Below are 25905 nucleotides of genomic sequence, written 5' to 3'. Positions count from 1 at the left end.
ATTTCTTGCATTGCATTTTTACAATACCACATGGCATTTAATATTCCGATGCTATGTTGATCAATGAGGTTTTAAATCCCTGGATAGTGCCATGAGCCAGTGTAAGGGAAATATATTAAATATTCATGATTTCTCTGCAGTGTCCATTCTGGAGCAGTCCCTGGTCGCTTTAACCTGTAACATGGGGCCAAATGCAAATGTCTGGGCCTTGATGCAGGGTTATTGGTTTCATATCTCAAGGCCTGCCGATAGCCATCTCATCTTTAAAACATCCACTTGTACGACTGCAGTCAGCCTGTCAAAACTTTGAAGATGAAGATGGAAAAAAGCTCAGCACTCTTCCCGAGAATCCTAATGCAGGATGTGGGAATATTGTGAGCCTGGTCTGTGAAGTACTACACTCAAGAAAATGTCACCTCTATTTAGAGGTGTTAGATGAACCTATACTTTTTAAAATAGATCATCAAAATCTAAATGATTTGCTTTGGATTCACATAACATAATATATGTGTTTAGGTTTTTCTGTGTTTTTGTCTTTAGTTGCCTCTTATTCAGTTTGTTTGAGATGTGTTGCTGTTTTCAAATCTTGAAATAACCTTTTGTTTAACATAATTTCATCCATGAACTATTACATGGTTGTTTAATTCACATTTGACTATCTTTAGAACATTTAATATCGTAAACTAAAGGCCAACGCACACCAGAGCGACTCTTAAACAGGCTTCAACACGACTCTCACTGTGTTTTAAATTGGAGTTTTATCTGTAGATTATTTATAATATGAGAGACACAACGTGACACAGTGACAGGAGGAAGGGCTGTGGATGGAGCAGGTTATAGTGAGTTTAGTGAGAGATGAGAGTTTCTCTGCACAGAGAAGCAGGAGAGGAGGCAGTGTTCTGCCAAGTTGAACACCAGTGCTCTCCCTGCTTCTGCTGCAGCTCTCGTGCCTCTCCTCAAAGTTTACAGTAGTGTTTCTGTCAGTCACAGAGCAGAGACATGTCTGTACTCACCGCAGAAGTGCAAAAAGCCTCATGTGTTTTCAGAGGTGGCACCATGTCCCAATTCAAGCGCCCCGAGTGTGTACGCTCATAGAAAATAATGCAGGTGGGTTTTTTGCCACATGTCAAAGTGTCCCGGTGTGTATTGGCCTGAATATTATCCTGATAGTTAGATATGATGGAGGTGGAGGGACCACATCACCTGAGATACGGCAACGAGTGGACTGGTGTCACTTAGAGGTAAAATAAAGTAAAGTATACTGGGAAGTTCTTCACACATAATTTAACTGTTAAATGGAATATTTACAGTGAAATAAATATTGTTCCATAATTTCTTCATGCTTTTAAATCCCATCTTTCATCTTCTTTATCAGACCATAGAAAACAACAGACCCCTAGCATTGTTATTCCCATCTTCATTCAGTCATATCAGGCTGTCACAGGGTAAAGTGTGCTCTGACAAGCCTCTTTTTCCAATCCCAGTGATAAGGCGCCAAACGATGTCTCAAGGGTGAGACTATCATGGCCTCTTAAGTCAATCTGACAAATGAGCAGCCACGAGCCGCACATTTGACAACAGCCAGTAAATGGCCACAGCCTTGAGATGTGTACTACATACATCACACACTTAGCCATTTCACGCTAGCCTTAACCCACAAAATGTATAGCCTTACAATGGCGACAAGGAGAAAAATAAATATACAGCACAATGTTGTATGAATGCATGTTTGCTCTGTTGTGGTGCCATTGCAGTGGCATACAGATGCACTCGCCTGCCTTTCTGAATTTATTACATTACCCTGGGACTGTGAATGGAAAATAGTCCAAGCTAAATCTACTGTAACGCATATTTTGTTTCTGAAGATCAACAATTTTGCAAATAGTCCCTGCCAGATAAAATAATTAACTACACGGTGATTAGTAAATGACTTTTTTATTACAACAGATTGCATTTTCCTAACTAAAATATTTGTTAAGAATGTTTATTTTCTGTCACAATCATCCACATTCTGGATCTGGAGTAAGCTTTAAATCAAGCGTATTGCCAAATGAAACAACAACAGAATGTGCTTCCAGAAATTTGACCTTTCTGCATCACTGACGTTAAGTGCACATTGTAAATTAGTAACAGATGGATGGCAAAACTGATTATACACGCGTTTCTCTCAATGATTGACCTGTACAATATAACACAATGAAATTAAAATCACAATCTGGGTCGGCACATTTATCAAACAGTAAATTTTAATGCCCCTATAGTTTACAACGTGCTGAACAGGATCCTACGTTGCAAATCTAATCAGAATCTTTTTTTTTTTTTTTTCCCAAAATCGTGCAAAAAATTCTACTTTGCAATAGACGGTGCTCCACCAAACGAAATTGACTAATCACTTGAACAGAGGAACGTATAATGGTTTGCACACGGCCTTACACGCAGCGGGAGGGAGGGGAGTGACGGGTTTCAGAGCAGTTTTGACATGTCGATCTATAGCTGCAGCGAGCCGTACCGACAGGCCCCTAATGGAGAGAGCACACCAGGAAGAACAGGCAGCAAGTGGAACTGGCAAATGCGTCACTGGTGTGCACGGTCGCTATGTTTCAGTAACCAGTGTTATTTTTATAGAGGGGTTTGGGAAGTGGGCAAAGATTCAGAGTCCTGTTTCCCGGGGTTGTGCAGTAACAAGCACAAAAAGTTGAAAATACGCTGCATATTTGACACAGAATTTAAGACAATTTTTTATTTTTTTTTGTTTTTGTTTTGTTACACATTTGGTATTCTGACCGCAAGTGTCATAGCAACCAAAGAGCCAATCAGGAGAGAGGCTGCGCCGCTGGTTTAGCAGGGGGCGGCTGCTTAGCAACGCTCTCAATCAAACCTATTGTCACTGGTAGCGGGAGTGACCTCAGAAGAAAAGGCTTGATTTGTCTGTTATTAATGTTCATATTTCAAATCATGGACAAAGTAGCAAAATTAAAACACCGGGATCAGGAAGAGCGGGTCAATACGAACATTTTAAGACCAAAATGACAAGGCTGACTGGAGAAATTACAGAGGGAGGGATGATAGTTCAATCATGATCTCCCAGGACCTCGCCGGCTTGCACGTTTGCTATGTCGCTTTATATATACAGTCTTATTTATTCATTCATTCATTCATTTATTTATTTCGAGCACATGTATCAGGTTCACTTAAAGCACATTTCACAAATTAATCCTTATATAAGCTCAAAAAGGAGTGGGAAGAAGAAAACATATTCAATCTCACCCCTGTCTTCATTTAAGACATAAATTCAATGCTTTGTTTACGCTTCCTTTAGGGTTGAAAAAGAAAAAAAAACAAAAAAAAACAAAAACAAGCATATACCCACATACATACACATACAGTCTATACATGAGAAAAGCCTTATTATACTGTGTGAAATGTTTTAATATGGATCAAATTATATCTATATGTTACGTGTTCATTTAGAATTTCAACTGAACTGGGCAATATGTAAAAAAAAAAAAGATTTACTGATTGACTGATTGCAATTTTCGATGAATTTTAAAAAATATTCTCCCTAAAAAGAAACTACCGTAAATTTTTCACTATAAGCCGCGACTTTTTCCCCACGCTTTGAACCCTGCGGCCTATACAGCAGTGCGGCTTATTTATGGAATTTTACTGGATAACGGCCACCGGGGGGCGCTCTCTAGCTGTAAACGTAAAAGTGAGACAGACGTGGGGAAAGATTCTGCTCTGAAGAATTCACTAGTTTTGATTTTGAACGATCATTTTGCGCATCATGAAATGGGTATGATGCAGTTTTTAAGATAAAGAAGGAAATAGAGCAGGGGTCGGCAACCTGTAACACGCAAAGAGCCATTTGGACCCACTTTCCACGTAAAATAAAACACTGGGAGCCGCAAATACTTTTGACATCTAAAATGAAGATAACACTGTGTATAATAATAATAATGTAACGGAATAATGTAGGTTTTATTTTCACGGACAAGCCTTCTACACGTGGCAGATAAATATGGCAAAAATAACTTAAGTGCATAAAAACTCACCACACCGCTGCATCAGTGTGAGCTCTGCGCTGATTATGTGATTATGTCTACTCTGCTCCGCAGTTTTTTTCTAAAAAAAAAAACTCCAAAGGCGTATCGTTTAATCCCAGGTGCTTATTCTCCATGTGCCAAAGCAGTTTTGAAGGTTTCATTGCCTCATTTGCTTTTCCCGCACGTTACGCAGAGCGGACTCTGCGCGTGAGAGTCACCTGCAGCGACAAACCCTGATTTTAAGTAGGTATTGTCTGTTAAATTTATCTTTCTTTTTCTTGGAGGTAGTCTCCTCTTCTGGCTCCTCAGTTGTCCATTTCCCCTTTGTTAAAAGCTCTCCAAAGACTTTTGTTTTGGCTCATTTTCACTCGCTTGTGGCTCTACTTTTGTGCGTCGTGTCTGATGTGTTATACGTGATACGTCATCACGGAGACAAGAGCAGATAATATACTTGCTACTACATCAAATAGATTTCTGTGGCGATTTCCAGCAGGATTTTCATGATACATCTACGGACGAGCTTATTAGTGTGTCATTAGGGACGGGCGAAAGTTGTTCCTGACTCCTGCGCGCACAGCGTCTGAAAATCAGGGCTCTTTACGCAGGACTGTGAGCTGTGTCTGTGTCTGTGTGTGTGAGACGTGAGACGTGAGCAGTGTTTGTTTTGAACATTGTTCCGCGAGTGTGATGCTTATTTTGAGCAACGAAAAATAAGAAAATATAATTTTATTTTAAGATCATAATAATTTTCCAATTTAAACTACAACAAAAAAGAGCTAACACAAATAAAATACACTTCAATTAAATACTTAAAATTTATTTTCCTAAGCCACGCAGAGCCGCAGAATAAGGCTGAAAGAGGCGCATGCGGCTCCAGAGCCGCGGGTTGCTGACCCCTGAAATAGAGCCACTGCACGTGAGCTCGGCATCAATGAATCCAACTTGGTCAATGTAAAAAGAAGACAAAAGTTTTGAGAGGAAATAAAAGCAGATTTTCCGTGTTGGTGCAGCTTTATTTTCTAAACCTGCAGATGTGTTCATCCCATGTTGATGTCGTGTTGGTGCCAATTTTCAGGCACAGTTTAAAAAAAAGCGTGTCGGTGCACCGTCTTTCTGTGTAAATATCTCATGTTACAATATGAAAACCTGCGGCTTATATTCAGGAGCGGCTTATATATGTACAAAATAGATTTTCTTTTCAAATTTAGCTGGTGCGGCTTATATTGAGGTGCGCTCTGTAGTCCGAAATTTACGGTAACTACTATGTCTAATAATGACGTTCATGGTCATAGACAAAACCACAAGTTAAAACATACTCATCTTAAACAAATGAGTGCTTCCATTCCGGCGACATTTAACATACAGAAAACCCAATTAATCTCATCACGACATACTTTTACTGCCGCTTAATTAGCTTTCGACCTGTCAATCAAACCCCCGATCTTATCACTGTTAATCAATCACAACTCAATTGAAATTCTATTAAGTTGGAGATGCTCAAGTTTTAATTACAACTGTCAGAATAACAACTGGACAAGAGTTTCTCCAGACGTTAATATGTGTCTCACGTCACCAAAGAGCGGCCGTATTTGCTCTGAGTTGAATAAGACCTGGATGTAGCGTGGAGGCAGTGTATAGATCTGTGTCAGGACGAGGCTGTCAGCGCTGCTCTTAAGTGGTGTTCTCTGCCTGCATGTGTGTAAGTTGTGTTGTTGTGTGTATATTTGTGCGTGTCTCTGCTGCTCCGTGATTGAATTGGGCCCACGTACGGAGCAACCACTGCCGCCGCTCTCGTCTCCGTGCTGCTCGTCACGTCAGTCAGCCGAGGAGGCCTGATGCCAGCGAGCGACGGGGGAAACGCGTCCTCTGGTTCAACGAAGGTAAAACAGACGATTTAAGGCTAGTTCTTGTGCAAAATATAACAATTTCAACATTATTAGCTTATAATCGATAATTGTGAGTATTCAGGTCATGTCATTATAATTGAATTTACAGCCCAAAAAAGTAAATCCGCTATTTTAATCTGTTTTTTTTAGACTTAAGCATCCAGGAAGTTTGATTTCAACTTGATCACACACTTATTAGAATGTGTGAATGAAAGAAAACCTAAGTCATGGTGCCAGTAATTGTGAATAATCATAAAATTGTTATTCCACAATAAATGTAACACTAATATTTTTGGACATCGTGCCAACCAAAGTTTCCAGTTTGCAAGTTGGAAAGCTATTATAATGCTTTGCCAACTTTGATGGTTTCCTCCTGTGGTTGAGGTTTTTCATTATCACTACATAAAGCTGGCACGTTTACTTGGCAATTATCTCTTAAATGTCAATGGCGCATTATGAAAAGACAAATAGCTGTTTATGTAATCCCTCTGGTCAAGAATGCCAAATGTTATTGACACACTGTACAAAAGAACAAACCATAGACCGTATATATATAAATGGATGTAGTAAGTCGCTAGCTGCCGCGTTGCAATTAGAAGGTGGTCATGGGCACTTCTGGCTCCTTCGACTCAAATTCTCTGCCTCTCTCTCTGTAACTGCTGTGTCAGGTTCGTCATTTTGGTCTTAAATTGTTCATATTAACCTGCTCTACATGATCCTGGTGTTTTTATTTCACTATTGTGTCTGTAAATCAAGAAATGAACATTAATAACAGACGAATCAGGCGCCTTTTTTCCATGATGTCACTCCCGCTTGTGCAGAGGTTACTGTACATAAATTATACATATTTAATTGAAGTGTATTTTATTTGTGTTAGTTCTTTTTTTATCGTAATTTAAATTGGAAGATTATTGTCATCCTGAAACATTACGATAAACATTATATTTCATTATTTTTCGTCGCTCAAAATAAGTGTCACACTCACGGAAGCCGGTATATCCGCAAAAACAAAACAAACACCGCTCACGCCTCACAGACGACAGCTCACAGTCCTGCGTAAAGATGAAAGTGACTTCGTACAGCCCCGATTTGCAGACGCTGTGCAGAGATTCAGGAGCAGAAGTCTGTGTAGCACTTCATGGATTTCATTAGCAACATACATCAGGTGTTTAGACAAAGCGTAAAGGTAAAAAAAACAATATATACACTGCTATTTTCATTTTAGATGTCAGAAAGTATTTTCAGCTCCTGGTGTTTTTTTCTTCCGTGGAAACCGGGTACAAATGGCTTAATTAGTGGTGTGGGCGGGAAAGGGGCGTTACCTTCATCATCCTCGCTTTGGATTGGCTCTTCGGTTGCTATGGCACTCGCGGTCGGAATTCCAAATATGAAACTCGGCTCCTAATTGGCCCCTGTAACCGTTAGCCTCGATGAGCTTCATTTGACTGGAACCGAACGCTGTGGGTGACGTCAAACTCGCGTTGTCCAGTTATTTATACAGTCAGTGGAATAAACTACAGCCAGAAAACAATTATTGCATTAAACTTTTCACCAGGGGACTTAGTTTGGCAACCGTTATTAATTCAAATCACTTACCAAACATTTGTCTAGTCTATCGATATGTGCCTTTTACGTATCCAAATGCATTTTCTATTTAATATACTTCCAATCAGAAAGATACTGACATGAACTGACAAATCTGATTCTTTACCCACAAGAATCTTCCTGTAAGTGTAATATTCATTAATATCTTCGCTGCGTTGGCCATTAGCTTAAAGTATCTGTATACATAACACTATCAAAGCCACTTCCCTAAACATCCTTTACACAATTAGTTTTTACAATGCAGCGTTGAAATGGAGAGGCTTGAGGCATTAAGGCGCACGCGGCTTTATGAGAGCGATATAATTAATCACTAAGCTACTGGTTCACTGCGACTTTATGTCTGAGCTTAAACAAAAACATCCTTTTTAAAGACAGACATAAAAGAGTACATTATGGAGTGAAAGCTTCTGAAATGCAGAGGTATTAAACCATTGATTCTTTGACCCCAGTGCCCTGTTAATCTTATTTAGGTTTACGACAGTGGTTGAGGTTATGAAGAGGTCAGACGGAGCATTACCGACCGCATGGCTCTACTCTCATCAAGATTTCTGCTGATCCTGGTGAAGTGGGTCAGATTTAAAACATCTGTACGGGCACGATCACGTCTAGACAGATGCACGGGTTGAAGTGGAGTACTAGTGTCATTCATTAAACCAAGAATGAAGCACGATTGTTATAAAGACAATACTTTTACATGACTACTGTTTTCGTTTGCATGTGTTACTTCTACTTGTCAATATCTTGTGGAAAAAGCAATAGGTATGTTTCCTGCCTTACCAATGTCATTAATAATGCAGCACCCAGCGAGCAGCAGACACCTGTGCTCCACGCGGTCCTTTTTGCCTCACTATATTAGACCCTGGTGAAGAGTATAAAGGGTCGGTATTTTTCAGACGTAAATCAGTTCTGAATTGGACCTGGTTTCGAGAATGCTAGTCATTACTTTTGCTGTTCGATGACACAGACCAATCATGCATTTTATAGTTGTTTTGCCTCACCGTTTACTCACCTGAAGTTGTGTTTAGAGTGATTTGTGCACATTTGAGCAACGTTTAATCGCTTATTTTCCTGTTTTCACAGCCACCAGCATATGCCCGTATCAGGATTTGTTTTGTTTTTTTGCATGTTCTGTGCTGTTTCCCCCCCCCCCCCCCCCCCCTCCCTTCTGTGTGCTTGCCTGTGTTTCTACAAGTCATTCTTCATGTCATTCTCTTCTGTTTCTACAGCGTATCCCCCGTGACCCCACTCCCTGGAACTACTCTGCACCTCCGCCTCCGACCCAGCTCTCCACGACCGGTACAAACACCTCAGCCTCCGACCCAGCTCACCTCGACCTGCTCGAAGACTTCAGCGTACAACACCGCTCTCAACTATCTGCTCTGTCAATCTACATATACATTTTCATGTTTGTAAATAAACACTAAATCTGAATCTTTGGTCCCTCCAGATATTACGACAGCCTGCTGCTCTGTGATTATTTTGTTCTCTTAATCGGTGATACGAGCAGGATTCGGCAGTGTTGTGTAGTAATTATGCTTAAAAAAATCTGCTGCTCGCTGGCGTGATCTGCAGCTATCCATCATAGGTGCTGACTCTGTTGTGATGACGTTTACGGTGACGTCAGCTCCCATTGGACATTTCAGTTTTCTAACACAGATGTCAGTGAACTTGTTTCTTTTATAAGCTGTTTTTGAGGAATATTGCAATTTACAATGTGCAAATTACAACATAATGATCCACAGGTGTCAGATTATAGCTATAGAGCGACACACAAGCACAATATGTCTTCTTTAATACTGGTTTAGTAGTGGCTTAGACTAGTTCTAGTAGCTAAGTCCTATTTCATGTTAAAAATGTCCTTTAATGTCTGATTCAGTGGATTATATTATTGTTTCTTTATGCTGGTTAGATATGATCATGGTCCTCCATCATTTATACAGTGGCTCAAGGATGTACTATATTTTCTTAAACTTGAGAAGATAAGAATGACACTTCACGGCTCCATGGATCCCCTGTTCCAAATAGTACAACAAATTAACTTCCCTTCTATTCCTGATTAACCCTTTTTTTCTGGAAATCCTTTCTTTCTCCAAATTTATCTAGCTATTTATATAATTGCTCATCTCCTATGTCATCTAGGTTCATGGGTTCTCACTTCAGTATGTATATTTATGTATATGCATATGTACGTGTATCTATGTGTGTATGTATATGCATGGTCAGGACGGGTAACTGCATTATTTTCTTTTTTGTCATTTGGATGGAAAATGTTAGTGTGGTGTTTTTGTTTTTGTGTGTGTATCATTGTGTTATAAAAGGAGATTGTGCAGAATATCTTTTTACTTTCTCACTATTTGTGATATGTGAATGTACATTGTACAATTTCTGTATAAGCCAAATAAAACTTTTTTGAAAAAAAAAAAAAAAGATATGATCATGGTTTCATACTGACATAGACCCACACAAATGTCCTGTTTTGCACTTTTCTTTAGTCAGTTTAAAATATAATGAGAATAAAATATTCAAAAGTCCACCGTTCTACACTGTCACAGTTTTATCTGAATATGACACAATTCTCCCAGAGTGAAATTTACACCCTCCTTAGAACTAAATCTGCAGCCGACCTGATCACGGACAAATTTGACATGGCCTAATTGTGTCGAATCTATTTTAAACCGAGCTTTTCATCCTTCAGAGCTTCACCAGCCGATGGCCGCTCACTGCACCCTCCTTCACCTCCGCTGATACTCGCTGGCACTGTCTCCAATATTACACGCTTCTAGTGAGTCCTTGGCCTCCCGTTCCATTTTGCCCTTGCCACAATAATGCCACATCAAGTCAATGCATTCAGCTGTCACTGTCTGACAATGTCACCCACAAGCACTTAGTGTTAGACACACGAGGAATCATGCAAAAACAGAACGTCCAGGAAGTTGTCAGATAAATATTGACCAGCAGAGGTCACATTGAAGGCTCATATGATTCTGCAGTAGACGCATCAAAGCAGTAACAGAGGTGGACTCTCGGAGTAAATGTCACGGAAATGCCACTGTGTCTTTGCAATATAAAAGCCTTTTTTTAAACCCACTTCGCTTATTGGAATGTTTGTGAGCATGCTGTGTTGTGTGTAAACAATTAGCCTGTAGCCTGATGGATTATTGGATTTACTCTGCACAATTCTATTCCACAGAAGTGACCTGTTTACCATTGAGTCGCATAGTCCAAATTCTGTAGACAAATCTGTATCTGTATTTATCCTTCCACTGCAAAGTACATAATACACATTTCTTAAAACTAACAGTATTGCGATCTCTGAAAAGTCCAAAATTGTCATAAAAAAACAACACTATAACAAATTCTGTAGTGCAAATATAGACAATAAACGATAATATTTAAACTAATTTATGCCACTGACACAAAACGAGCACAGAAACTTGTATTTTAAATGTACAAAACTATGTACAAAAAAATCATGAACTGCAATAAACAAACAACTGAATGAAACACTTTAGTCATTAGTTTGCATCTGTAATGAGTCATAAAAGTGATTCATTCAAACTTCTACAGCTTAAATCTCATCATACAAACAAAAAATAACCAAAAATGTTGCAGTGGTGTAAAGAAAATGCACACAAAATAAATACTGACCCCCCAAAAAATATCGTTCCAGCTTAACAATTATCATGACAGGCCTAAATGGAGCTGGAAGTTATATTGACTTGTAATACTTAAAACAGCCACTTGTTTTCGCGGTCTACAAATGTCAGAATTCATGTTTTTATTTTGCTGCCTCATTAAAATGAATGGGAAAGAATGCTGATCGACCAGACAGTGTGCACAGTCACTCTGGATGAGACTATACAAGTTAAAATTAGATGTTGCTTTTAAGAACAAGTCAATGTCTGTGTTTCGTTGGACCGGGCTGTGACATACCATTGGGAATCTCACTTTTTGCCTGAATTTGGAACAACCAGCTCCTCAACAACGTACGCTGATTGATTTCTGAAGTCTGGAATGCTTCTCAGTCCCCTGTGTTTTATTTTTTTCCACTCATAAGGTGCTATGTTGGTTTTGACGTAATCTATTCATGCATTTCTGCACTTGGCTAATGTCACTTGCGTCAAAACTCAGTGAAAGCCAAGATTACCCGTCTTTGTAAAGTAATATCTGGGCTTATATGGCCGGGCTACACTATGAAAAATGAAAAAAAAGAAACTGCGCTGAGCTGCGGGTGATTGCAATGCAGCTCACATCAGTCACGTGACCCGTCCTAAGCTGACGGACAGTTTGACAGCGCGCAGAGACACTCCCCACTGTACGCGAGTCTGTAACGCAGAGGACACAGCGTCTGATCAGCTAAACGCCTCAAATCTCTCACATACAATTCGCCCTCCTTCGTCGCTTTGTCCCATTTTCTCTTTACGCACGATTCCAGGTCAGCAGACATGAGCAGCGCCTAATTCAGTCATTTTTTTAACACTGCTAATTATCGCTAATGCCATTTCCCTGTTTAAAGGTTTGTTAGGATTTGATAATGTGATAACTACAAATGCCACATTGAAAATAACCTTCATATTTGATCTCACACTGCAGATGATTATTATGAATGAGCCAGCGCATACGAGACAATTAGAATATTTACTGAGAACTACTTTGTATGCAGAGGAAGCAGACCTATCTCGCAATATGAAGAGACGTTTTAATTGTGCCATTGATAAAGATGAATCAGTTCCTTGTTTATGTTGTCTTCGTACAGCCGTGCTTTTGTTTTATAAGTAGCTACAATAAGTACTTTCAATAATGAGCAGAGATACTTTGAATGCACAACGTGGTCTTAGAGGTAGGACCTTTTTGTAGAAGTATTTGCAAAGCGTTGGGAGTTAGAGGAAAATGCATCCACTGCCCTCCTTTGGGACTGGCTACGTTCCATATTTGCATCCAAAGTGTTGCTAATGGGATACATTTTCGGCTTTGGTGGATTGTGCTTGAGATGGTTAATAACAGGGAGCGGCAGCTATCGTTTTAAAGAGTTGTTTGATTTATGCAATGATTCAGTTAAAAGCAATTTGCAGCCTTTCGAGACATTTACTGCGGCGAAATCTGTTGCATTTTGAAGCTGTCAAGATGTCAGTCAACAAACATGTGCACTTACAAAGCACGCTCCCTCCGAAGATTCTTTTTTCCTTTCAAAAATACATTTTCTCTGGTAAGAATCGGAGTTGACCTTAATATCAACCCGACGAAGCAAATTTTACAATCAAAATTGGGACTTTCATGCATTGTTGTTCCCACTGTTTGCAAATTGTCCTTCCACAAACTATGATTTTATTCAGCAAACTGGAAGACAAAATTTGAATAACACAATCTTTTTGAAATGATGGGGGAGAAATTGTTGGTGACAAAAAAATGAAACGATAACATCCAAATCAAGAAGAAGCAATTGAAGTAAACCAACATTTGGCTTTAGCTGTGATGGACAAGGGAGAAATTGAAACAAGGGAAAATATTGAAAGTTTATGATGTATATTCGCGCATTAATTGCAAATTCTCTCACAAATTAAACTAGCAAAGCAGAGAAATGACCCAACATCATTTAAAAGGATCGAGTGCTGTGTAAGTATTAACTCTGGGTTTAAGGAGTTTCCTGTGTAGTACACTGGCGATTAGCTTGAATGATCACTTGTTTGCCTTTTTGCCCTGCCAATGTGTCCTTGGGCAAGACAAGTACACAAGATATCGCTCCCAGTGGTAACAGCGTGTCTCTGTGAGTGATCGAGCGTACGAGACAGAACGAAATATCTCCATCGATGACGGAAGAAACCAGAACAGCACCAACGACTTCACTTTGACAAACTCTACATGAGCCAAAGATAATATTTGAGCATGTTACGACCACAAAAAGTCATTTATTCTAACAAAAGATGTATTCCTTTTGACGTGTGGGGCGTCGTGAATCGTGCTGCCGTATGAAGTGAACTACTAAATGATATAATGATAAGTGCTGCTGACCAGGCATGATCTGCGAGTCGATACCAGAATTACACAGTGTGGTAATGAAAGAAGGAACGCGTCTGGCCAAGAGGTAGAAAATTAAGCCCCTCAATCTCCCTCTCTTTCTCTCCACTGCTCAGCCATTCTCAAATGAAGGGGAATAATGTTAGCAAGGAAAAAAACCCACCTGCTGAAGTTGGTTCCTCACCATCTGCTGCTGTAGAGAGACGAGAAAGAAAGAGAGAGAGGGAAATGCATTAGTTTTATGGCGTCTATATGTCAATGCGCTCAGCTGCGTGTAGAAGTGCTGAATCCACACTGATATTATTAGACACTATTGGAAAGAAGAGAGATATACTTTTTTTTTATTACATATTACAATTAACATCATGCACGGACTGAAGTACAATGTAAGTCTGAACATTTCAAGAATATTTCAATAGCTAAAATAATAAGCATAATGTGAACTTCTGGATTAGTTTTAGGTTTATTTTCATGCACAAAGCAAGAAAAATCTTCATTTCCCTGTGTCTGTGCTCAGAAAATACACTGACATTGGAAGAAAAGAGGGCAAAGTGTGTTGCCCAACAGCGTAACGATAGTATGAAGTCGAAATACAGTGACCAATCTGTGCCAACGTCACAGATCGTGGGATCCAGAGCAAAGGAAGGTTAGCTCGACAGGAAAACAGTTTAAAATTATGATTTGAGATGGTCCAATATGGATTTTTTTGCACTGATGTCGATATATTCAACATTTATCTTGGTTTTGTTATGACGGTGCATGTTGGTGTAAGCGTACAGCCATATTTCTACACATGAGTCTGTTTAAAAAGGCAAGTCTGATGCACTGAAGGCAAACTGGGAATGGGCACGCACACAAACCGGAGCCAGTGCAGCAAAAAATACCAGTGCCAAAAAGAAATATCTGTGGAAATGTGAGCGGAACCCTCTTGTGTCGACAGTTAAGAATGCAGTAATTAAAAATATGACTTACATTATCAGTATTTTCCACCATTATGAATATTAACCTCAACTATTAGTGTTAATCCGCACAACTCTAAGTATGATTCTAGTCACACCTGCTGCTACCTGTAGGCACAGTATCCCAGCAGGACATAAAGCCCCGCAGTAGTGGACATGTGTGCTGGCACTACACACAACCCCCCCGTCCCTGCACCTCCCCCACCGGGACAAGCCTGGTCAGTCCACTCGTGTATGTGCTCCGGATTCTTGCCCAGAGCAGGATTAGCCCCCGTGGCATACATCCCGTACCCCCCCCTCCATCGCCTAAGCCAAGTCTACAGCTGAGATCTGGCCTGTCTGCCACCATTACTGCTCTGCTCTATCTCTATCAGCGCTTCAAGAAACTGTGCCAAGCCGGACATGCAAATAGAACACAGGAGGAATATGAATGAGGAGCAGAACGATGGCAGATGAAGTCAGTTTTTTGGCATTTTTTAGGATGTTAACATATGGATTAAACACGATTATACACGGAATATGGAAACGTGGAAATATAATTGTGATTTTGGTCCGCACCTGCATTATTGTGACTATGTGCAGTCAAAAGGAGCTGTGATCTATTATGTAATTTGATTTAAGTGGTTTGGTTACACTTTGCATACTTGTGTGATTCCATTCCGGGTCTAAATTATGGAAAGTATCTGAAAAACAACGATTTTACTAAACAATTTTAACTAAATTGGAAGCACGGTAATGCTATTAATATTTATAGTTATCCATTGACCGTAACCTACTTAATCCAGAATCCGAGTCTATATTCTACGCTCTGACATAACAAGAGCATGCATTTGTAGTGTACTGTGCAACCCCAGTTTCTGTGACATGTTTCAATCCACAAGGGTCCCTCTCTGTGTCAAAAGAACTGAAACCCCCGGCTCTGCACATCAAATGGGATCTGCGGCAGGATTAAAAATGCATGTTGGTTATTTCTCAACACTAATGACACATCCTACAAATCAGATATGAGTTTAATTAAAGCATGACTCAATGCCATGTACATGTTTTCAAGCCTCCCCTGCATACTAATTATGTATTAGCATATGGAGGGAGTTAGAACCCACATAGATCATGAAGCAGACAGCCCAACAGTCATGGCCACAAGCATTTCCTCTCACTGCTAATTCATCCAAATCTATTTGACAACTCATTAAGTCTTTTCTGGAGCCCAGACAGGGGAACTACACACTACACACATCATCATACACTGGGCACTAAAGAAACAGGGACATGTACTGGAATGTATAATAATATAAAATGATGTATATGCAGACTTTGGCCTCTGCTTTGAAACTTTTGGATCCGCTGTTTCACTCTGCCTTTCGTTTTTATTTCAGGTGATGGATTTAAAACTCATCACTGTTTCTCTATGGAAAGTGGGTTGGCCATCACTGTCTATTAGAAGAAAACAGCAGTGTAATGTATCTATAAAGGATTACTTCAAAAACTGACAGAATCCCTCACCTGTTTGTTGATACTGAAAAGTTTAACGCCAGATCACATGACGGCATAAGTCTAAAGAGACGTAAAAGAGGCTTTTAGCTGTTTTGCTTCACAAAAATGGAAAAACACTCCAAGGAAAAGCAAAACTGGATACGTTAGTGACACAATTGCAGTTTAATAATCTGGTATCGAACTTTTATACACCCACCTGCTCCTGTTTTCAATGATTTATATGGACTCGTGTGCTTGTTTTTTGATAAAAGAAAGATAGAAAGAAAAATAAAAGGCTGTAACTGTGTCCAACATGAGTCCAACGTTAAAATATAAGGAAAAAGCTTGATACGAATTTCAATAAAACACAAAATTGTTAGTGAACGTAAGGCACATTGACGTAATAGTCCTGTACAGAAAACTACATTCTCACCAAAGAATGTCGTAACAATTGGTGTAATTTGGGTCTCTTAAGCTTACCTAAAACATTTAAATATGATGTGCAAGCCTTAGATTAAAAAAAAAAAAGTTGGAGTAGAGTGTACAGGTCATAAAAGTCTTGGGGATATTCAACAAAACCAAAAAGAATCACTGGGAATGACTATAAGTTGAGCTTTTTTTAATAGTTTTTCATAACTGGGGGTGCGACTTATACTCAGATGCAATTTATATGTGAAATATATGTCTTTGTCTTCATTATTTTGCATTTATGGCTGGTGCGACTTATACTCCAGTGAGACTTATACTCTTGAAAATACAGGATATCAATTTTACCAACTCTAGTTTGACATGGATTTTTCTCAAACACATTCCCCTCCTGTTGCAGCTTTGAAAAAAAATAACAAAATTGATCTGTGGAGTTGGCTCTTTAGGGAATTGAACCTCTGCCCTGTGTGTGAGAGCCAGACGTACTGGGGCTGTGGTCACTGATGTACAAGTGGTAGCCATCAGTGAAAAAATACATAAATGTTCCAACAGTAATATCCAGTTTGTGCCGAGCTGTGAGGCCTGTCCAAAATCATCACTGAAGCAATTCCAGGCTTCTGCAGCTTGAAAATGAAAAGTCCTTTGTGTTGAGGTCTTGGGAAATCAGTGTTTTTACCCCATTCTTTTTATTTGTGATGTGTTTATTTGCAAGTTTTGATGTTTGTCCCATTTACGATTCCAGGTTTTTACGTACAAAACAAAAAGTACATATGATATTGACCTGCGCCGTTTTCTTAACACCAAAATGAAAAAGAGCAGAGCCAGAGTTAAATTAAGAGCTGGTTTTCCCACTGTTTCAAATGTGCGATGGTGGTCTGCGACTTGTCATTTCCTCTGTATGCACAAGGGCCGCAGAAATCCCAACAGCCGTGCAAATTCCATGCTTTACTTATCGTGCGGTTTTCTTCTCCTCTCGTGCTTAACCAGAAGGGTCAGGAGAAGCACAGAGGCAGGCCACAGACACATACTAAATAGGCTCCGTACACACACTCACACACTTACACGTACACATACAATATAAGACAAAGGGAAAAAAAAAAAAAGCCTGGCTCCCAAAGCAGACAGCGAAACCCCCGCACAAACACAGAGATGAAAGAACTGCTTTTTCAGCCCACACTTGAGTTGCTGAATCTAGTACATACATTATTAATCCACACAATATCACTGGAGCTGCAGATTGTAATATAACTGACACTGTTTCAATGAATGATGGCGTGAACGTGCTTAAATAAAACAATACATTTTTATGCAGACCAGGGTTGTCAAAGAGATCATAAGCACATGATACTAAAAGTTGTATTGAAACAGAAATAGTTTTGAGTGATTTAAGGAGGAATCGATACTGGACAAAAAAAGAAACTATAAGACAAAAGTCGACCCTCTAAGTATGGGCTGGTTTTGAACTGACCACATGATAATATTATTAAATGTTTATCCATCCATTTTCTTCCACTTATCAGGGGCCGGGTCATGGGGGCAGCAGTCTGAGTAGGGACTCCCAGACTTCCCTCACCCCAGACACGTCCTCCAGCTCCTCCAGTGGGACCCCAAGACATTCCCAGGCCAGCCAAGAGACATAGTCCCTTCAGCGTGTCCTGGATCTTCCCCAGAGCCTCCTCCCGCTGGGACATGCCTGGAACATGTCCCTTAAATCTTTATATTCTTGTTTTTATGATCATTTAGGTAATCAAATTAATTATCAAGAATCAAACCTTTTCCTTAGAACTGAAATCATGTATTTACTTATTTGTATCATGATAATAATAATCATAAACTGTATAAATAAGTGGACTTAGGGAGTGTGACGTCGTCCGTAGCTTTCAGCTTAGCAACTATGTCAATCAAATCTGTTGCTAATGCTACCGAGAGCAACTTCAAGAAAAAAATTGTCAAATAAAAAGATCACGATCACGTAGCGCAGATTAATAAGAACATTTTAAAACCAAAATGACAAGCCTGACAGCAGCAGTTATGAAAAAAGGGGGAAAAGGGGCAACAGTTTTTCAATAGAAAGTGAATTGGGGCCAGAGTCGATGGAGCCGGAAGCGCAGCCCATGATCACTTCCTGTTTGTAACAGAATAGCTATGTCGGTTTATATACACGCTCGATGACACTAATGCAGACAGTAAACAATGGTTATACAAGGAATATTAGCAACATGTAGCTCAGCACGGAATAAACCTATTGATAATGACTCACCCTGCAGACATCGTCATATGGAACTATTGGCAAATTGTTATTATCAATATTTTGTCACACCACGATAGATAATGTGGTAATTCAAATAAACCAGGCAATTTCACTTTGGATTTGCTCAGTATGTCTGGGATTTGAAGGTCAGTTAAGACAGAAAACAGTGTTAAATGTGTTCTTAATTGTTTCCTTCAATATGAAAATCACTAAATCTGCATCTCTTTCAAATGTCAAACATGCAAAAAAGATGGGTCAAATCTATCTGTTTGCAAAGACTGTATATATAAATGGACATAGCTAACCTGCTAGCCGCCGCGTTCCAAATAGGGATTACGGGCGCACTTCTGGCTCCATCGACTCCAATTCACCGCGCCTCTCTCTGTAACTGCTGCTGTCAGACTCGTCATTTTGGTCTTAAAATGCCCGTATTGACCGGCTCTACATGATCCCGCTATTTTTATTTTGCTTTTGTGTCCGTAACTCAAGATACGAACATTAATAAACAGACAAACAGGCGGCTTATTTCCTCGAGGTCGCTCCAGCTTTGCTTTAGCAACAGGTATAACTGACAGCAGGGGGCAGGTACTTTGCAACCGCTGTCAGTCAAAGACATCATTGAAGGGGCAGTACGTTCAACAGCCTCGCTCCGATTGGCTCTTTGGTAGCTATGATACTCCAAATTGACTCCTATAACCGCTAGCCTAGGAACAATAAGCAAAAGAATGAAGCAAAAATAATGTCTGTGCTACTATTTCATTTTCACTGTGTATAAGACGCATAATTTCCTCTGAAGTATGAAAACGTAATGGACGGCTTAGGCACTCAACTCAAATAGCAAACCGTAAACTCAGTCATAAACCAGTCTAGTCCATCTGCATGTATGTTGTTATCCTTTTAATGTGGCAATTTTTCACAACATCTTGAGACAGTGCTAATAAATTTGTAAAAGCATTTGGGAGACGGCTTGTTTAAATGGCCGCTCCTGGTTCCAAGGAGAAGGGTCCTCTGTGATAAGCCCCCGTGCTGGCACATATTGGTTTAATCTGAGTGACAGCCTGGAGGAAGTAATAACCATCCATCCATAATCTAAATGGGATGCAGTCAGCCTGTCCAGCACCGGGCCGATAGCACCTAAAGGTGTTCAACCCCGATAGTGCGTCGGTGGGCTGGGCGCACAGGACATACAATAGACAGGACTATGAAACACAAATACTCCATGAGGGAGAATGAGCACTTTCAATATAGACAGTGATTCATACACGGAGAAGCAAATGGTTTAAAGATGACATTATGTATTTTGGTTGGTATTTAGCTATAACATATAACATACATATAACTACGTATAGTGGCGTATTTACATTTTCCTCATTGGATTATTGTTGAAAAATTGCTACAAGACATTTTAACCCTATGTATGTTTTTTGGAATAATCATAAGTAAGTACAGTGCAGGGGCGAGGTAGGGGGGAGGTGTAAACTGAATTTCTCTGAGCAATCAAGCCCCAAATGCAGGACAAGTCAGGATTACTCAAACGTGCATGAATCGAAGTACAACTCTTCACGTCGTTATAATGATAAAAAGTGGGTTTGACATAATATGCCTCGTTTAACAAATTATTCTTGCAGAAAATGTATAATTTTCACCACTGAAAATACCAAAACAAGGTGTTGCTTCACATTCTTCCAGGCATATGGCTCATCAGTGTGAATTGTCTACTCTCTGTATGAGTTGAGCGTTCATGCCAACAGAAGATGGTTATTCTTAGTTATCAAGTCTCAAGACAAACAGTGAAATATTAAAATCTATGGGATAGTAAAAGGCTAAGTTACATCTGTCAACTGGTCAAAATGTCGTAGGGGTGAAGATGTTCCTTCCGTCAGACAGGTACACCGCTTGGCCAAAAAAAAAGTCGCCACCAAAAACGAAAAAAGATTACACACTCGATAAGCTTCTGCAATGTCACAAGATTTATTTCCATCCAGTGTTGCATTAATTTTCCAACAAAATCTTGCATTGATGATGGTCGAGTCTGACCGTTGCACAAAGCCTTCTCCAGCACATCCCAAAGATTCTCAATGGGGTTAAGGTCTGGACTCTGTGGTGGACAATCCATGTGTGAAAATGATGTCTCACGCTCCCTGAACCACTCTTTCACAATTTGAGCCTGGCATTGTCATCTTGGAATATGCCCGTGCCATCAGGGAAGAAAAAATCCACTGATGGAATTAGCTGGTCATTCAGTATATTCAGGTGTCAGCTGGCCTCATTCTTGGGGCATAGACTGTTGCTGAACCTAGACCTGACCAACTGCAGCAACCACAACCTATTTGCATAGTTAAATCCAGCTGGTGAATCTTTTTTTTTTTGGCCAGGCAGTGTATTAAGCAGTGTCCAGGAGTAATCTGACCAGAACTGAAGAAGCGGTTTGGATGAGCACCGAAACGTCTTCACTCCTACAACGTTTTGTCCAGCTGACAGATTTAACCTTGGCTTTTCCTATGGATCAGACCTGGACGACTGAGGGATTACACGGACAAAATCTATGGGAATTTTCTTGTGTTGTTGAAAATAATTTGCTCCACAGCACAACAGTGGCGTCCCATAACCAGAAGAAATCATGGAATGAGCTGTGAGTCCTGTTTGGGCTTTTAAGTCAAAACATTTCCATGTGACTTGTGGTTTTACTTTGTGCTTGGGTTGAATTAAACAAATGGATTTCTAACAACTTCAATCTACAACAGATGTCAATGAAACATGAGTCTCAAATGACAGAGCTCAGTAGTCAAGTGGTTGAGGGATCGTTTCATTTTCTAGACATGGAGAATTGACTAGTAATTGTACTAATCACAAGCCTTGGAAATTTTAGTAGTTACATCGGAAAAGACCCAATACTCCCACAGTGTGACGCCAGACATGAAGAATGTGCACACAGATGAAATAACCAAATGGAGGAATAGAATTTTTCTAAGTTCGAAGTGAAAGTGTGCAAAACAGGTATTCATATTTTAGTGATGTTTACTTGTAGAGGGAGAGTACCTGTGGTAAATATTTGATACAGTTTTACATCAGTTAAGCAGCAGTTTCTGAAGAAAAGTTGAGAGTAAATTGTTGAAAATTACAGGAAGTAGTAGTAGTTTTAAAAATTATTTAGTAAATACAGTTGTCCCTCGTTTATCGCAGGGGTTACGTTCTAAAAATAACCCGCAAAGTAGTCAGCTCTATTTTTTACAGTTATTCTCTATGTTTTGCAGCTGTAAAACCCCTCACCACACACTTTATACACTTTTCTCACACAGGCATTAACATTTTCTCACATTTGTCTTTTGTTTAAACACTCTCAAAGTTCAAGCCTTCGTCTGTGCAGAACGTTTCATCGACATTGTGGGTTTTGTCGGGGAGAAAACAAATTGCTAACATACAGCACTTTAGAGTCACACTGCGATCCAACATTTATGTAAATTTGTCTGAACACATTCTGTACTGTACAGGAGACACAGCACAGAGGAGACTGATGGACAATGGTCTACAGTCCAACAGCCAATCAGGACGCAGAACACAATGCACGTTCATACTATGCAAAAAAGCATGGAAATTGCACAAAAAAATCCGCGAAACAGCGAGACCACGAAAGTTGAACCGCGATATAGCGAGAGACATCTGTACACAAAATTCCATCCAAAATGAAGACATTATTTACGTGCGATGAACACATTTTCATGGCAGTTTAAACATTTACATCACTAAAGGTCCTAAAAGTCATAAATATATAGAAGCTTTAGTCCTTGTTTACAGTATGATACAGGTTGATAGTAACAGTTATAGAATTACCTCTGTATGTTATATTTGCTGCCCATGTCCAACGAAGAAATAAAACTATAACTGTCTCCAAAACTGTCACACTAGAAGCTTCATGTCAACTTTGTTTTTGTGAAATTCGACATCTAACCTGCCATACACACTTTAAACAGAAACAAGTACACCTGCGTGATAAACGATATGCATTTCAGTAGCGTTAGCGTTTAACCTGGGGACCTGGACAGCTTTGTTAAGTATTGTTTTGATGCATGCACATTAGACCGGGTGAGGGTCAGGGAGATGATGGCGTTAAGTGTCATTATGGGAGCGGTCCATAATTGCTGAGTTGTCGGAGCAGCTTGTGTTTTGTAATGCCGCAGTTAATGGCATTGACCTGTTGGTTGGTTTTACACTCAAAGGGTTGTGAGAAACCCTTTTTAATGTGGGGTTATTTGCAGTAACAGCCTGTTCAGTGACAAGTAGGAGGGGATGAATAAGTGTTTAGCGCCTACATTAGCATATTCATTATACCGCGTTAGGTAAGGCCTACACGGAACGTCCCGGCTGATTGGCTAATTCTGAAAGTAAATAGGAAAAAAAAGTTTGCTCGTTCAAACGTGATAACTTTGTTTGCGTGTCAGCCGGGGACAAAGTTAATAGTAATTGGTGTCATGGATTCGTCTTACGTTTAAGCAATTAGAGTGTCAGTCAGCTGTCAGGGAGAGAGCAGGCAGAGGGCGGGACACTTGCCAAGTCTATCACATTCTGTTTATGTCTGTCAACTGTCTCGGAAAATAAATTTGAATAATTTAGTTTTTTGTTCAAGGGCTTTTAAGTATGATCGATCTATAAATAAAAAATGGAGAGTGAGGGTATGCCAGTGGAGTCAAATAATTCTGAAATGAACTTTAGAAGGGTGCCAGAGATTCCTGCGTCATTAAGAATATATTATGTGTAAATTAAAATGAAACATTCCACACGTGCAATTAGATTATTTTACTTGACAGGGTATATCTGATGTGCTGTATAAAGGTGAACTGGATGCAACAAATAAAAGTTATTCTTTTCTGTAAGGAGCTCAACAGTCCTGCCCATCTCTCCGGTTTCAGAAGTAACATTTCCATGCATTTCTCCGCTAGGCAAAGCAAGGCAAGTTTATTTGTACAGCACAATTTGTACACAATGTGTTTGGACTAAAAGGGCTTTGGTGCCATGTTTAGTCCTGGTTTAGTCCTGACTCTGGGCACCAACAGGAGGCCGGTCCCTGAAGTCCTCAGAGTGTGAGATGGTTCATGTGGCTCTAACATGTCAGAGTTGTGCTTTGGTGCTGGTTCATGGAGAGACTTGTTCACAAACAGAGCTGCTTTAAAGTCTATTCTCTGAGCCACTGGAGTCAGAGACCTGAGCACAGGACACATGTGTGAAGAACTTCCTGGTTCTAGTCAGGACCCGAGCAGCAGTGTTCTGGATGTACTGTTCTGTCTTAAGGCTCGTTTGGAGAGGCCAGTGAGCAGGCGTTACACTAGTCTAACCTACTGGAGATAAATGCATGGATAAGTCTCCCTAAGTCTGGTTTTGACAATTTACCTTTGATTTTTGCAATGTTTTTAGATGGTAAAAAGCTGCAGATGTTATTGATTTGATGTGGCTGTTAAAGTTCAAGTCTGAGTCCATTATTACCTCTAGATTTCTTTCCTGATTTGAAGATTTTAGAGAGAGAGACAGGAGGTGACTGCTGACACTTTCTCTATGTTTCAATCAACTTTTTCAAATTCAAGAGTTTGAAACCTTGATAGGAACTCACCATCAACAAACCTTTTTATCTAAGATTGATTTCTTTAGTATTACTTTTTTTAAGTCACTGAGAAAAAAAAACAAAAAGAAAAAAAGATGGGTTTGGGGAATGGGGAATTTACTACTGGAACCACAGTGGGCTTCAATGTGGGCGGGACGTTTTATCCTCCTTTCCCAGTATATAATTGTTAGCTATGGAGCTGTGCAGTCATGCTTCATTCCTACATAACTGATATGAAGTCCTTGCCACCTACACGCCGTACCGTAACAAACAAAGACTTCATGACTATACTTTGTAGCTCCCTGCAGCTGTTTGCTACATATTTCCCACATAACAGTGAGTGTTTCATGTATTGTAGCTTATTAACATGAAATAACTTCTTGGGGCCGAGGCAATGGCAGTAAAATTATTCTCACCACTCACACAAAACAAACAGCAATAATTAAGGCCACATTGTTGATGCTCGTGCGGCTAATGACGAGGGAGAAGTCGCCTCTACATTAGGAGCAGTAAACACTATCATTCAGCGAACAAACACACCAGGAATTCCCAGTGTTTGTTAGCACACAGCTAAACTAACGGTATTAATGCTAATCTGGGCAAATATGTCATATACTTAAAGAAGATCTGAAACGTGCATATTGATGAAACAACTTGGAACGGCTGAAATGCTGTAGCCACTGCCGCCCCAGGACAGAGCGATGAACGCGAGGCTGCCGATCTGTGCCATTTCTCCCATCGACCAACGCCAATCGCTCACTCTCACACCGCATTCACATAAAAGAGTGGATGCAATAATAGGAAGCACTGGTACAAACGTCAATTTTACGGGTTGGTGAGCAGACTGCCACCTCAAAATAAAACCCTCGTGATTTCCTCGCTTAAAAGTGCACTATGTAACTTTTCTATTGGCTAATCCGCTATTTGCTCGTCTCCGTAGAGATGTCAAAACTTTTCTGAGAACGTTTCACAGGGTCTCATTACACATTACACTTTACAGATCTAACTTGAATCTATCTCACGGGTTTTAGAACAAGTGACAAAGTAAAAGTGGAGATCAAATGTTTTAAAGATGGTGATACCCGTGACTGCTCGTGGTTTGTGACTGGAGGATGGGATGTTCGGTCAGACAACATGAAATTGCTTCTCGGAGCATAACTGAGAAAAAACAAAAAAAACTATTGGCTGGGTGGGTCTACTGGGAAGTGTTTGTGTGTTTGTTGCAACACAACGCAGATTTGGCCAAAACCTGATTCATACTAGGTTTTCCACACAAAATCAATATGTTTTTGAAAAGTCCACTCCAAGTGTCAGTGAGCAAAACCAGTAATACAGGTTCTCAATGGTCAAAATTGATTGCGAGTCTCAAAGAAGGCTACAACCTGAATACATAAACGGGTTGGATTGACACTTTGGAATATGTCAATAAAACATAACTGCAAGAATAAAATCAATGTGCATAAAGCTGCCACATTCTTTCTAAAATAAATGATACAAATAAAATGTATGTTCCAATTACAGAGAAGTAATTACTCCTCTTCCAAAATAAGAATCTCAAGATGGCACAAATGTAAAATGAAGAGCCAGATGGTACGATAATGATGTGGTAGTGATGCAAACTATTTTTCTGTGCAGCATATGCTGAATGCCA

At 39.8% G+C, this 25905-nt stretch overlaps 1 protein-coding gene across 3 annotated transcripts in view; it reads right to left on the bottom strand.

Annotated features, from left to right (window-relative positions):
* LOC117376542 (EGF-like repeat and discoidin I-like domain-containing protein 3) overlaps nt 1-25905 on the bottom strand; it is a 119308-nt gene that overhangs the window by 73847 nt on the left and 19556 nt on the right. Inside the window, exon 2 of one of the 3 annotated variants that reach the window (XM_033973048.2) lies at nt 13716-13745. The exons of 1 other annotated variant lie outside the window; for it this stretch is intronic. In XM_033973048.2, coding sequence (XP_033828939.1) covers nt 13716-13745 — 30 coding nt within the window. The remainder of the gene's footprint in view (nt 1-13715; nt 13746-25905) is intronic. One more of the 3 variants, XM_033973049.2, reaches the window with a different exon arrangement.

The sequence above is a fragment of the Periophthalmus magnuspinnatus genome, chromosome 9, assembly GCF_009829125.3.
Source record: "Periophthalmus magnuspinnatus isolate fPerMag1 chromosome 9, fPerMag1.2.pri, whole genome shotgun sequence".
NCBI lineage: Eukaryota > Metazoa > Chordata > Actinopteri > Gobiiformes > Gobiidae > Periophthalmus > Periophthalmus magnuspinnatus.
This window is presented reverse-complemented; position numbering and strand designations above follow the sequence as displayed.